Raw genomic sequence first — 12233 nt, 5'->3', positions numbered from 1 at the left:
AGATACATGGAAATATTTCACGTCGTCCTGTACTTCCTTTGCTTCAGTTTAAGATTTCCCTGTATCAGAATTATTTCTGTGAAATATGTAATCTTGTTTTCGGGAGAAAGTTTGAAGTCTGCTCTGTCAGCATCTGCATTGTTAGGATACTGAGGTGAGAACACTAACAATGAGAGTTCTCTCTCTTTCAAGGTTTGTTTATTTATTTGAAAATCAGAGCTGAAGAGGGAGAGAGAGAGAGATTGATAGATCCTCCATCCATTGGCTCACTCCCCAAGTGGCCACAATGGCCAGAGCTGAGCAGATCCAAAGCCAGGAGCTTCTTCCAGGTCTCCCACTTGGGTGCAGGGGCCCAAGGACATGGTCCATCTTCCACTGCCTTCCCAGGCCATAGCAGAGAGCTGGATCAGAAGTAGAGCAGCCAGGACTAGAACCGGCGTCCATATGGGACACTGGCGCCACGGGCGGAGGATTAACCTACCGTGCCACTCTCTGATCTTTAGCACCACAGGTTTCCTGTCTTAAGCTATGCCTCCAGCCCCTCTCCCACCTCACACTTTTCCATGACTCCTCCTCTGACATTCGTGAACAGCAGGTGATGGGGGTTGTGGTTTAGCACTCCATAGCCCATACAGTGCCAGGAAAGAACATGATATCAGCTTGCCTCTCTCCTTGTGGTTTTTCCTCTTAGTTCATCTTAATCTGTCAGTGATGTAATTGGGTATTTCCTGGAATCTTTACCCAGCACCTTGTTTGACGCATTCAGAAAATTATTCATAAGAAAGTGCTCCCAAGAACATTGTTGGAATTCCTTAGAACTTTGACAGGAAGTTTGTAAACACAGTGCTTGTCCTCAGCTGCTGTTTCCAAACTCACCTATGCTTGGGAAACATTTTTCAGATTACATGTGAATTCCGAGCCCTGTTATTTTGTGAGTCCGTGTCATGCTTGTGAACAGGAACAGGAAATGTGCCCATGTGCCCTCTGCCCACTCTCTGGTATGCACAGTGTAAACAGATACTTTGGACTCTTTAGTGCTTACTTCCGGAAATTGCCTGGATTGCCTGGGCTGTGTTTGATCCACTGAAGTCATCAGCTAAGTTGCATAGAAAGAAATGCACTTCCCTCAGTGGAGCATGCCTCACATGCACCTGCAGGCCTCCTCAGCATCCACTTTGCTGGGTCCTAACTGGGCAGTGGCTGATTCCCGAGGTCTGAGACAGGCCTGGGCTTTGCAGTGCCAACAGTTTCCCAGGTGCAGCTGCTGAGCCGTGTGCAGTGTGGCAACCGCAGGTGTAAATAACAGGGTTCTAACGACCTTTCTCGGGGGTTGGGGGTCTTCCCAGGCAGGTCGATGGCTTGAAGCAGAGAATTGCTGGGAAGTCCCTGCCCACCGAGAAGTTTGCCGTGAGGAAGGCTCGACGTTACTCCCCCTCCTTGCCTGCACCTGTGAAGCTCATCGTGCCTGCCCTGGTACCTGCTTTTGTTTCATTTACTGCTTGCTTTCTGGAAACCAGTTGTCTCTTCACAGCAGCAGGGATCATATTTAACTTCGGTTGTAAAGTTTAGCTCAATTCAAAACCATTGTGTGCCCTAAGGTGAACATTTACAAATAAATTAACAAATGGTAAAAGTCATAGCTCATTTTTTGGACTAGTTTGTGTGATCCAGGTCTTAGGAAAAAGGCTGTTTAAAAAACACGTCATTTGATTCTTGCAAGGCCTCTGAGTGTAGTTTTGTTAGCCTAACTTGATAAGGCTCATTTTGCAGATCAGGAAATTGAGGCAGAGAGAGGTGATGTGAATTACATCTCAGTGGAGTTGAATTATAGTGCAAATTATTTGTGTAATTTTACTTTTTCTATTAGCCATTAACAAAGCAAAAGGAAACAAATTGATTTTAAGCATGTACTTTGTTTTTTTTTTATTTTTTTTTATTTTTTTTAATCTTTTATTTAATGAATATAAATTTCCAAAGTACGACTCATGTGTTACAATGGCTTCCCCCCCCATACCGTCCCTCCCACCCACAACCCTCCCCTTTCCCACTCCCTCTCCCCTTCCATTCACATCAAGATTCATTTTCGATTATCTTAATATACAGAAGATCAGTTAAGCATGTACTTTGTTAAAGCAATCCACACAAAATTTTGTCACCTCAGCATATAATAGATAAAAGTTTATTCATGAGCTAATTAGCATTCCTTTTTCAATGTTTTTAAAATTTTATTTATTTGAAAGTCAAAGATACTAAGAGAGAAACAGAGAGGGAGAGATCGTCCATCCAATGGTTCAACTCCCCAAATCACCACAGGAGGTTGGGGCTGGGCCAGGTTGGAGCCAGGAGCCTGGAACCGCATCTGGGTCCTCCTTTTGTGTGACAGGGGCCCAAGCACTTGGGCCATCTTCCACTGCCTTCTAAGCTTATTAGCAGGGAGCTGCATCGCCACAATGCTGGCCCCAGCATTCTTTTACATTATGCTAATTCTTAAAAAAACTGGTGTATCTTTCACCCTTCTGGGATATGTTGGTTAGGGCTGGCCCTGTTTTTAGTGCTTAGGAGCCACAAGTAGCCAGGGACTGCTGTCTTCCACTTGGGATTCACACTCTGAGCATTATGTCATCTAAGCAAGGCTTCTGTGAAAAATGCAATCTCAGCTTCATTTCTTCTAATAAGGTTTTGTTAAGAAATCCTGAATATATCAGATTATGTAGCTGTGTTGGGGCTTTCATTTTTCCATTGGAAGTCAGCACAAGATGGCTCATCAATGTAAGCTAAGGTCTGTAGTCCTTTTGGGGGTACCTGTTTTTTTTTTATTTCAGAGTTCATTTAATCCACTTTACTAGTTTAGTTTTCCTAGGTTTTACTATTAACAACACACTTCAATGAATATCCTTTTTTTAATTTTTTCTTACATGTGCATGTAATTCTCTGAGAATGATTTTTAGAAGTGTAATTCCTGGTTGGAGGGCCCATACATTTAATATTTTCATAGAGCTTGACAGTTTTTCACCCAAGAAAGCTGTACCAACTTAATTTTTACCAACAGTGCTTTACTGTTTTAATTTGTACTTCCCTGTTGGTGTGTTGAGCAATTCGTGTTTATTCATTTTTTACTTCTTTTGTGAATTGTTCCTGTCATTCACTATCTGTAAAATGGGTTGTGTGTGTATATGTGTTTAATTATTGACTTACAGGACGTATTTATATATTCTATAAGAAAAAAAAAAAAACAAGCACAGGTGTCAGATAGGAGCTAGTGTGCAATTAGCACCTGGGCCCAGGTGTTCCCTACTTGACACAAATGATCCCAGACAACACTGGTTTCAGACAAGGTGGTTCCGTGACCAGTCTGTAATTAGAGCTGAGAACAACGCTGCAAATCAGAGATAACCAGACATCCCCATGCCTCCCCGCCCTGCCCCGCGAGAGCCTGCTCTGCCTTACAATTGCAGTTTCAGCTCCATTCCTGATTCATTTTTATCAACTGATTTGCAGTGGGAGGACTTTTCATTCTGACTCTCAGAATTTTGCTGAAAAGTTTCTACGCCATCATGGTTCTTTCTCCGCTCTAGTACTCTGATACCAGTGTGTGCCTAAGGAAGGTTAATTCGTTGTTCTTCTCTGGGTGAACGGATGTAGACTATGTAGGAAACGGGCTTGAAGTGATTGTATGTAGGAATTTTCCCAGAAGCCTATTTTTCATAAAATACAGACATGAGCTTGTATCCTGGTAAAATATTCCATTAATAAAACTTTTCTTAGACTCATCATCATCAATTTAAAAATACTCCATCAGTGATTGAATTGAGCTTGCTCTTACTCTTTAGTGATAAATTATGTAAAACGAAAGGCGGAGTGGCATGATTCCTTTTTTTTTTTTTCTCTCTCTTAAAGATTTATTTATTTGTTTGAAAAGCAGAGTTGTAGAGAGAAAGAGAGAGGTAGAGAAATTGATCTTCCATTCTACAGGTCCACTCCCCAAATGGCAGCAATGGCCAGAGCTGGGCTGATCCAAAGCCAGGAGCTTCTTCTGAGTCTCCCATGTGGGTACAGGGGACCAAGGACTTGGGCCATCCTCTGCTGCTTTCCCAGGCTATTAGCCAGGAGCTGGATCAGAAGTGCAGTGGCCGGGACTTGAATCAGCACCAGTATGGGATGCTGGCACCACAGGTGGCTGCTTTACCTGCTATGCCACAGCACCAGCCCCAGGATTCCAATTTTCAGTGCCATAAAGATGATTTACTGTCATTCTACCTAAATTTGTCTTCCACATTTCCATTGCTTCTGTGGTAAAAGGCTTTTCAAGCAATATCTTTATCTGTATTTTTAAATTCATTTATTTCCAAGAAGATAGTAATTACCCTGCAAATTTCATATCTTTCACAATATGAACTGTATGATCAGGAACATTAGAAAAATATTTTCAAGCAAAAACATTTGCTTTTGGTCCAAAAAACATTCTCATCTGTTAGCCCATTAAATATAATCTGCAATAAGAAATCATTAGTTTACATTTTCAGGAGCTGTCATTCAGCCATATGGCCTTTCAGTGAATGTGTTTTCTGCATCTTGGATTGCATTACTGGACCGACACATGGTTTAATGGTATAAAAGAACCTGAGCCCAGTGAAATACTCCAGTGTTCATTTCCAGTAATATTCTTGGAAGCATTTTATGTAAATAACTGGCAGGAATTTTAAAATATTTCCCTTTACTTAAAAGTAACAACAAAAATTTACATGAAACAGAATTATTCATAGTATCAGTTTAAAATATTTATTTATGAATCTATAATTCTGTCTTTGAATACCAGTAGATACTTAATAAATATTTGTTAAATGAATGAATAAATTACTGTTTCAGTAAAAGCATAGCATGCTATATATCCTGAAGTACTTCACAGTGTAAAATGCAAAATAAAGGGAGAGAAAGAGAAATTATACTGTTAAACACCAAATGAGGAACACTAGGGAAAATGATCTCTAAATATTGTCTTGAGATCCTTAGCAACTGGGGCAAAACACACATACATGGTTTTGTGGTCCTACAGGACATTGAATAACCTCACGTAATTGCGAATGGTTTTTCATTCTTCTTCATTAGGAAATGATGTATGTCTGGAATGGTTTTTCAATAGTGGGCAAAAGAAAAGACCTGTCCGAGAATCTGCTGATAACTGTCGAAAAGGCTGAGGCAACGCTACAAAATGAGAGTGAGTATGAAAAGCAACCACCTGGAAATCTGGGTCTCTGTTCCGTTCCCTTTCTCCCTTCATTTCCCTGTGCTCATCAGCCCATGTGGATTTGTGGGCATCCCAAGGGCAGAGAGCCTGAGCAGAGACGTCTGGGTGATTGCAGTGGAGAAGCAGGGAGGAGAGAGACACAACCTGCAGTGCAGATGGACCTTGGAAGCCTTGGGCTGGTCAAAAAGACCATTTATTGTATGAGTCCATTTCTGTGATACATGCTGCACAGGCAAATCTATAAATGTGGAAAATACATTAGCGGTTGCCCATGGATGGAGGCATGGGGCAGCTAATAGCTAAAGGATGAGACATTTTCACAGGAGGGGAATGGTCAAATGTTCTAAAATTGTGATGGTTGTAGAACTCTGAAATAAATTTAAAGTCATTGAATTATGTACTTGGAAGGGTGAATTGTATGGTATGTGAGTTTTAAAACAGTTAAGATAAAGGGAAGAAGACTGGTATTTGATGTTTTGAGCAACACGGAGACAATGTGGACTTATTTCTGGTCTTAGTTTGCCGGGACTTTTTTGCACGTCCTTACTGGTCACCAGCAGATGGTGTGTTTCTGCAGTCACAGGGAATTATTTTCAGTCTTGCTACACTTGATTTTGTATTTTTTTTACTCATTACCTTTGATTGTTCTAAAGGCTCCTCCCAGATTACTAGAAGCTCTGTTGGAAGCAGATGACATGATCCAGGCTCTTTGGCCATCAGATCCTGGAAGACACACCTCTATTTTCATTTTCTTCTTCCTACTTTCCTTTCTTGCTCCTCCTCCTTGTTCTTCATTGATCTTCTGTGGGTACTGACAACTTTATTATTATTTTAAAAATTATTTATTTGAAAGGTAGAGAGAAAGAGACAGACAGAAGTCCCATCCCCTGGTTAACTCCTCAGATGCCCGCCTGCAATGGCCAGGCCAACACCAGGAGCTGGGAACTCGGTCCAGACTCCTATGTGGGTGGCAGGGAGCTGGCTATGTGAACCATCACCTGCTGCCTGTGGAGTCAGGAGCCAGAGTTGGTAGTCCAGCCAAGTACTGCAGTGTGGAATGGGGCATCTTCACCGCTTGACCAAATGCCTGCATCTCAGTTTCCTTTTGAAATAGGAGCTATGTTAGAGTAGAGATCCCCAGAGTTGTTCTCTGGCCCTTGTATTTTCTGATTCTGTGTTATTAGTATAGGCCTTATGCTGGGATAGTGCCATAAATGATAGCCTTTGCTGTATTCCTTATGAACGCTAAATCACTTAGGTGTTATCCCAAGATAGTGATCTAAGCTTTTGGAATGTCCAACTCATAAAAGTAAAATGAAAACTTCTGGGGTGATAAATATAGCAAGGGACATAGAAGTTCAGGAATGGTGTCTGGGGGGATTGTAACAGTCACTTCACACCCTTTTAACTGGCAGAAGGTGAGCATGTATGACCTCTGGCTCCATACTCAGTATTCTTCCCACACTGGTGCTTCAGGTGGTGACTGGCTATAAGAATAAGTACTTCCCTTAGATGGTTTTTCTCTTTGTCTCTTTGTTATCAAGCTGAAATGATTATGAGATTTCTCTCTACAGTTATTCTTTCAAACACATAATTGCAATCCTTGGTGTAGGTTGAAAAAAGTCACTGTGGCACAATTAATTTACAATTTTTATGTATTCCATCCTAGTTTTATTTTTATGGTTATAGCATAGTTACCTGCATATCTACTAGCCTAGATTTTTCATTTAATAGATCACAGAGGTTTTAAGTATTGTAAATAATAGCCTTTATAAATTTTTTTAAAGATTTTTATTTATTTATTTGAGGCAGAGTTACAGAGAGAGGGCGAGACACAGAGAAAGGTCTCTCATCTACTGTTCACTCCCCAAATGCCTGCAATGGCCAGAGCTGAGCCAATCCAAAGCCAGGAGCCAGTAGCTTCTTTCAGGTCTCTCATGTGGGTATGGGGGCCCGAGCACTTTGACCATCTTCCACTGATTTTCCAGGCCATAATCAGGGAGCTGGATCAGAAGAGGAGCAGCCAGGATACAAACTGGCACCCATGTGGGATGCTGGTGCCCCAGGTGGAGGCCTAGCTACACCATAGTGCTGGCCCCTTGCCTTTGTAAATTTTAAAAGCTTCAGATGGAAGCACCTCATGGAGCTAATGTGTCATGATTTAACCAGCTCTTTCAGTATTGTTGGGCCTTGAGACTGCTATCCCTATTCAAAATCATTCTAGCTTTAGTTTTCCAACAGTCGGAGAAGAACAAAAGCTGGCTCAGGGGGCTGTTAACAAGGCCAAGGTTTCAGACCTGATAGAAACAGAATCAGTAGAGCCCAGACAACTGTGCTGTTCTGAGGCTGTAGCCTCTCTTCTGTAGCCCCCAGCCCACAAGAGCCATCTTGCAGATACAGACCGGCAGGCACAGGGAGAGAGGGCGGTGGAATATTGTGCTCCACTATGGACAAGCTTCCGTGCTGACAAGGGGTGGGTAACGTCACCTTACCTTCCCATACTGTAAAGAACCAAGGCTCTCATTTCTCTCACAGGAAAGTTGTAAGGCATCAGTCCCTTACTGAGCTAGAGCTTGGGTGGAAGAGCCAAAATATTGGAAGTCTTCATCTCCATAGACTGAGGCTTCCCTTAAAATGCTGGGAGCCAGGGAACTAAGCAGACAAGAAGGCTCAAGTATGGGCTTAAAAAAAAGAGGAATTGGAGGGGGCAGTTTGGGCTGAACAGTTAAGCTGCCAGTTAGGAAGCCCGCGTCCTGTTTCAGAGTAGTGTCCTGGCTCTGTCCTCAGTTTCAACTTCCTGCTAATGCACACTCAGTGCTTGGGTCCCTACCACCCAGGTGGGAGATCTGGATTGAGCTCCAAAGCTCCTAGCCTTAGGGCATGTGGGGAGTGAGCCAGAGGATGGGCAATCTGTCTCTCAAATAAAGAAATACATAGTTGAAAGAAAGAGGAATTAGAAGTTTGTACTGCTCAAGAAAGAACCCAGGAGCATGTGTTTGAGTGCTGTGTATACATTCCAGAACTCTTCTGCATGGTCTTCTAGATCTTCTAGCACTAACAGACTTCCTAGATAGTTCCTAGCAGTATGAAATTGTGATAAGCTTTCTTATCTTTTCTTTTTTTTTTTTTTTAACAATTTTACCCTTTTAATTAATTTTTTCTTTTTTAATTGTAAAATATACACAAAATAAAGCTCTTTTACCCTCTTTTAAAATTGTATTTATTTTCATTTTATTTGAAAGGCAAGGAGACAGAGAACTTCCATCCACTGATTTACTCCCCCAAATGCCTGCAAGAGCCAGGTCTGGGCTAAGCTGAAGCCAGGAGCCTGAAACTCAATCTAGGTCTCCCGTGTGGGTAGCAGGGACCCAAGTATTTGGGTCCCTGTCTCCTCCTAGGGTGCATGTTAGCAGTAAGCTGGGTCAGAAGGAGGGCCAGGACTCTGTACCACCAGAGATCGGGCTTCTTATATGTCAAGAAATCCTAAAACTCACAAGAAGAACTATTAGGTTTTCTCCATTCGAACAGGCCCTACATTGCCTAAATTTTTTATGAACTCCCATTGTGTTGAGACAAAAGTAGGTATATGTGCGTCAGGCCAAGAATGGAAAATGCAGTTATAGTTTAGAAAACCAAGCTGCTGTCTTCCATCCATGATAAGGCTTTCATGTTAGCCTCTAGAGGTACTTTATTTATTTATTTTTTAAAGATTAATTTATTTATTTGAAAGTTGGAGTTACATAGAGAGAGAAGGAGAGGCAGAGACAGAGAGAGAGAGAGAGGTCTTCCATCTGCTAGTTCACTCCTCAATTGGTCGCAACAGCTGGAACTGTGCTGATCTGAAGCCAGAAGCCTGGTCTCCCACGTGGGTGCAGGGACCCAAGGGCCTGGGCCATTTTCTGCTGCTATCCCAGGTCGCTGGATTGGAATTGGAGCAGCTGGGACTCAAACCGGTGCCTATATGGGATGCTGGCACTGCAGGCGGCAGCTTTACTCGCTATGCCACAGCACAGGCCCCCTTTAGAGGTATTTTAAGCAGGATTGGGAAAGCTGAGAAAACAGACAGACACACCATACCTACAGTTCTGTCTTTGTATGCTCTGCTTCTGGGTGAAAGGATTGGTTTCTTTTCTGATGATCTTCTTTGATGAATGTTGCATATGAAATTTATGATGATTTCTTCCAAGACCTTTGTTGTATGCAGGAAGTTTATCTTTCCCTCTCCCCCTCTACCCTGAACAGCCAGAAAGGACCTTTTGGTAGTAAGCCCCTGTTCTTCAGATGGGAAACAGAAGTCCATGGTTGGAGAGTAGAATAGATTTGTAAACTGGAGGACGCATCAGCCTCCACCTCACCCTCCGTTCCCATTATTGGAAATTGAATGTAGTTTTGCTTCTCCTGCCCTTGGCCAATGTGTGAATGCGATTGATCTTATACTCTGGCAGTGCCCTGGCCACAGTTATTAAAGGCTGGTCACTGATTCAAAAGGCAGAACTCCAAAGTCAGTTCTAAGCACTTGGTCTACGTGTATTAATTCCAGTGATGTTTCTGTTGAAATATAACTTAATTCAACATTTAGCCAGAACTTGGCACAGCAGTTACCCTTTGTGCCTTGCAGTTAATTTTCTGGGTGACATTAGGTAGCAGAGTTGCATATAAGGGAAAATGTTACTGACTTTATGGCTTTTCACTTTCTAACTCTGTTTTCAAGTTTTTCTCTTGTTGTATTTCAACCAGCATCTAAAAAATCCCGTATTGTTTGTTTGTAATTTGGACTTCAAACTTCCTTTTCCCCCAGCCTACATAGCATTTTATTAACAAGTTGAGCAGATCTTTCGTGATGAAAATGTAATTCAGCAGCAACAGCATGCAATTTTCTTCAAATGTAAAATGGAGACCATCCATGAACTCTTTCAAGAGGTTGAGAACCATGACTAAGGGAAAATAGTTTTAAGAGAAAATAATCATCTAGCAATGCTCGGTGGTCTGAGAAGGTGATGGTTTTCTTCTCAGGCTTTTGGAGGGAGGCGGTACATTTGAACTTGTTTGCCACGTCCCTGCCTCAATATCTACATAAGGTTTAAGTATGGCTTTCCCGATACTTTAACTTTCCATGATTTTATGTCTGTTTCCCATCAAAAAGCATCATTCAGTGAGTAACAGAATGTTGTCATAACACAAACTGTCAATAGCATGCTACCAAAAACTCAGTAGAATGCATAAAAATGGTACTAAAAATTAGCATCTGATATGGAACCCTAAAGCTTCCATCCCAGGCCCTGAAAGATAATGTTTCTTGAATGTATATTTCAGCAAACATGCATAATTAGAAGCATGGGTAGAATGGAAGGGGGGGTGCAGAAAAATGATTCTAAATGAGTAATATCAGCTCGCAAGCTGAAGATGAGTATCTGCTCTTTCCAGCATCTGCAAAGTAAGTGACCCCATCCTCACTGCTGAATAGCATTGTTAACCTCCCATTGATAAGTAGTTTACCACTAACATATCAGAACACGTCAACGGTGATGTCCAGGTGTGGACAGAAAGCCGGAAAATTTCAATAGGAGGGACTCCTGAGGTCTCTCTGAGTTCTCTTTACTGTTGTTAAAACCTGAAATGCATAAATTACCATTCTGTTGTGTAGTGATTTCTAGGTTGCATCTGACTTGAAAAACAAATTACAAAGTGGCCAGTGTGGGCTGGCTACCTTGTCCCGTAGATGTCACCACTAATGTGGCTCCTTCTGTCTATTACGCATTTGCCTTGGGCTGTCGAATGTGAAGACTCATTTTCAAAAGACAAGAAGTGGGGAAGGAAAATCCTTTCCATTACCCTCAAGCAGATAGAAGTATGTGGGGGTTTGTATTTCAGGACTATTTTGTCTAATTTTATGACTTAATTTCCCCCCAAAAGAACATAACCTGGGAGAATGGATGAGTTGTAAACATAATGACCTGGAGAGGGTATTTGACTTCCTGAATGTTTAATGGGTGCAAGGCCATCTGCTTCTCCATATGGAGCTCTTATCCTTGCCTCATTTGAAGCCAACACAGTTAGGCGCCAAGACAACAGGGGGAGGCAGCCTCCTTATGCCTCATGGCTTTATCTTTTATAGAATTGATCGAGCTCTTTATTTAAGTTCGCATTTCCTGTTACTACATCTCAGCGTACAAAGCTGATTGTGTCCCCCTGAAACTCTTTTTTTTCATGAACAAAGTGAACCCCCTAATAAAACAGTGTATCTGTGAGCTAGTGAATTCAGTATACTGAAAATATTTTCACTGTATTGTGTGTACTGATACATAAAAAACAATGTTAAAAATGGTTTCCTTGTTTTTAAGTGATTCCTCTGAAACCTTGTAACTGTTAACTCTTCCTCCCCGTGAGGATTTTTTTAAAGTGTTTTTCTGTTGTGTTTTTAAGGTGCTAGCGAATACTCTGTAGACGATGAGTGCTTGGTGAAATTACTTAAAGGATGCTGCCTCAAGAACTTACAGCGGCCCTTGCAAGCCGAACTGTGTTTCAACTATGTCATGGAAAGGTACCAACACGCTATAAAACCAAACTGAGCACACACTGGGGTTTGGGGAAGTTGTGAGAAGGCGATGCAGGATGCTTGGTCTCTTGCTGCTAACCTTTCACTTGGTGTTACTGGGAAGAGAATCCACTAGCTTGCTTTGTTCCTGGATAACATGATTATAGTCCGCATGGAACACAGCTTTCTGCATTTTTACTTGGTGTTTAAAACGCCTCACAAAAACCAAGATTGTGGTGCAGCTCTGAAAGTGAAACTGTCCAAGCTCTAGAAGTGAAACTGTTTCTTCAGACTTTTTTTTTTTTTTCCATTTTATTTGAACGGTAGAGAGGCAGAGATAGAGACAAATGGAGAGAGATATTTTGTCCATAGGTTCACTTCCAAAATCCCCACAACAACCAGGGCTGGGCCAGGCCAAAGCCAGGAGTCTGGAACTCCATCTGGGTCTCCTAT

General features: G+C 41.9%; 1 protein-coding gene across 10 annotated transcripts in view; it reads left to right on the top strand.

The window, feature by feature from the left end:
- The window catches only part of TTC39B (tetratricopeptide repeat domain 39B), a 152673-nt gene that overhangs the window by 127909 nt on the left and 12531 nt on the right, over window positions 1–12233 (top strand). For 7 of the 10 annotated variants that reach the window (XR_016223801.1, XR_016223804.1, XM_070052366.2 and 4 more), the window contains 3 exons: window positions 1347–1473; window positions 5107–5215; window positions 11669–11786. Coding sequence is in view for 5 of the 10 variants with exons in the window: in XM_070052366.2 (XP_069908467.2) it covers window positions 1347–1473; window positions 5107–5215; window positions 11669–11786 (354 nt within the window). In the remaining 5 variants the exon portion in view is untranslated. The remainder of the gene's footprint in view (window positions 1–1346; window positions 1474–5106; window positions 5216–11668; window positions 11787–12233) is intronic. The other 3 variants (XR_016223799.1, XR_016223800.1, XR_016223802.1) reach the window with 1 other exon arrangement.

Source organism: Oryctolagus cuniculus, chromosome 1 (assembly GCF_051225735.1).
Source record: "Oryctolagus cuniculus isolate XC-2025 breed Fujian yellow rabbit chromosome 1, ASM5122573v1, whole genome shotgun sequence".
In the NCBI taxonomy this organism is placed as follows: Eukaryota; Metazoa; Chordata; class Mammalia; order Lagomorpha; family Leporidae; genus Oryctolagus; species Oryctolagus cuniculus.
Note: the sequence above shows the minus strand (reverse complement) of the source record. Positions and strands in the feature narration are given on the sequence as shown.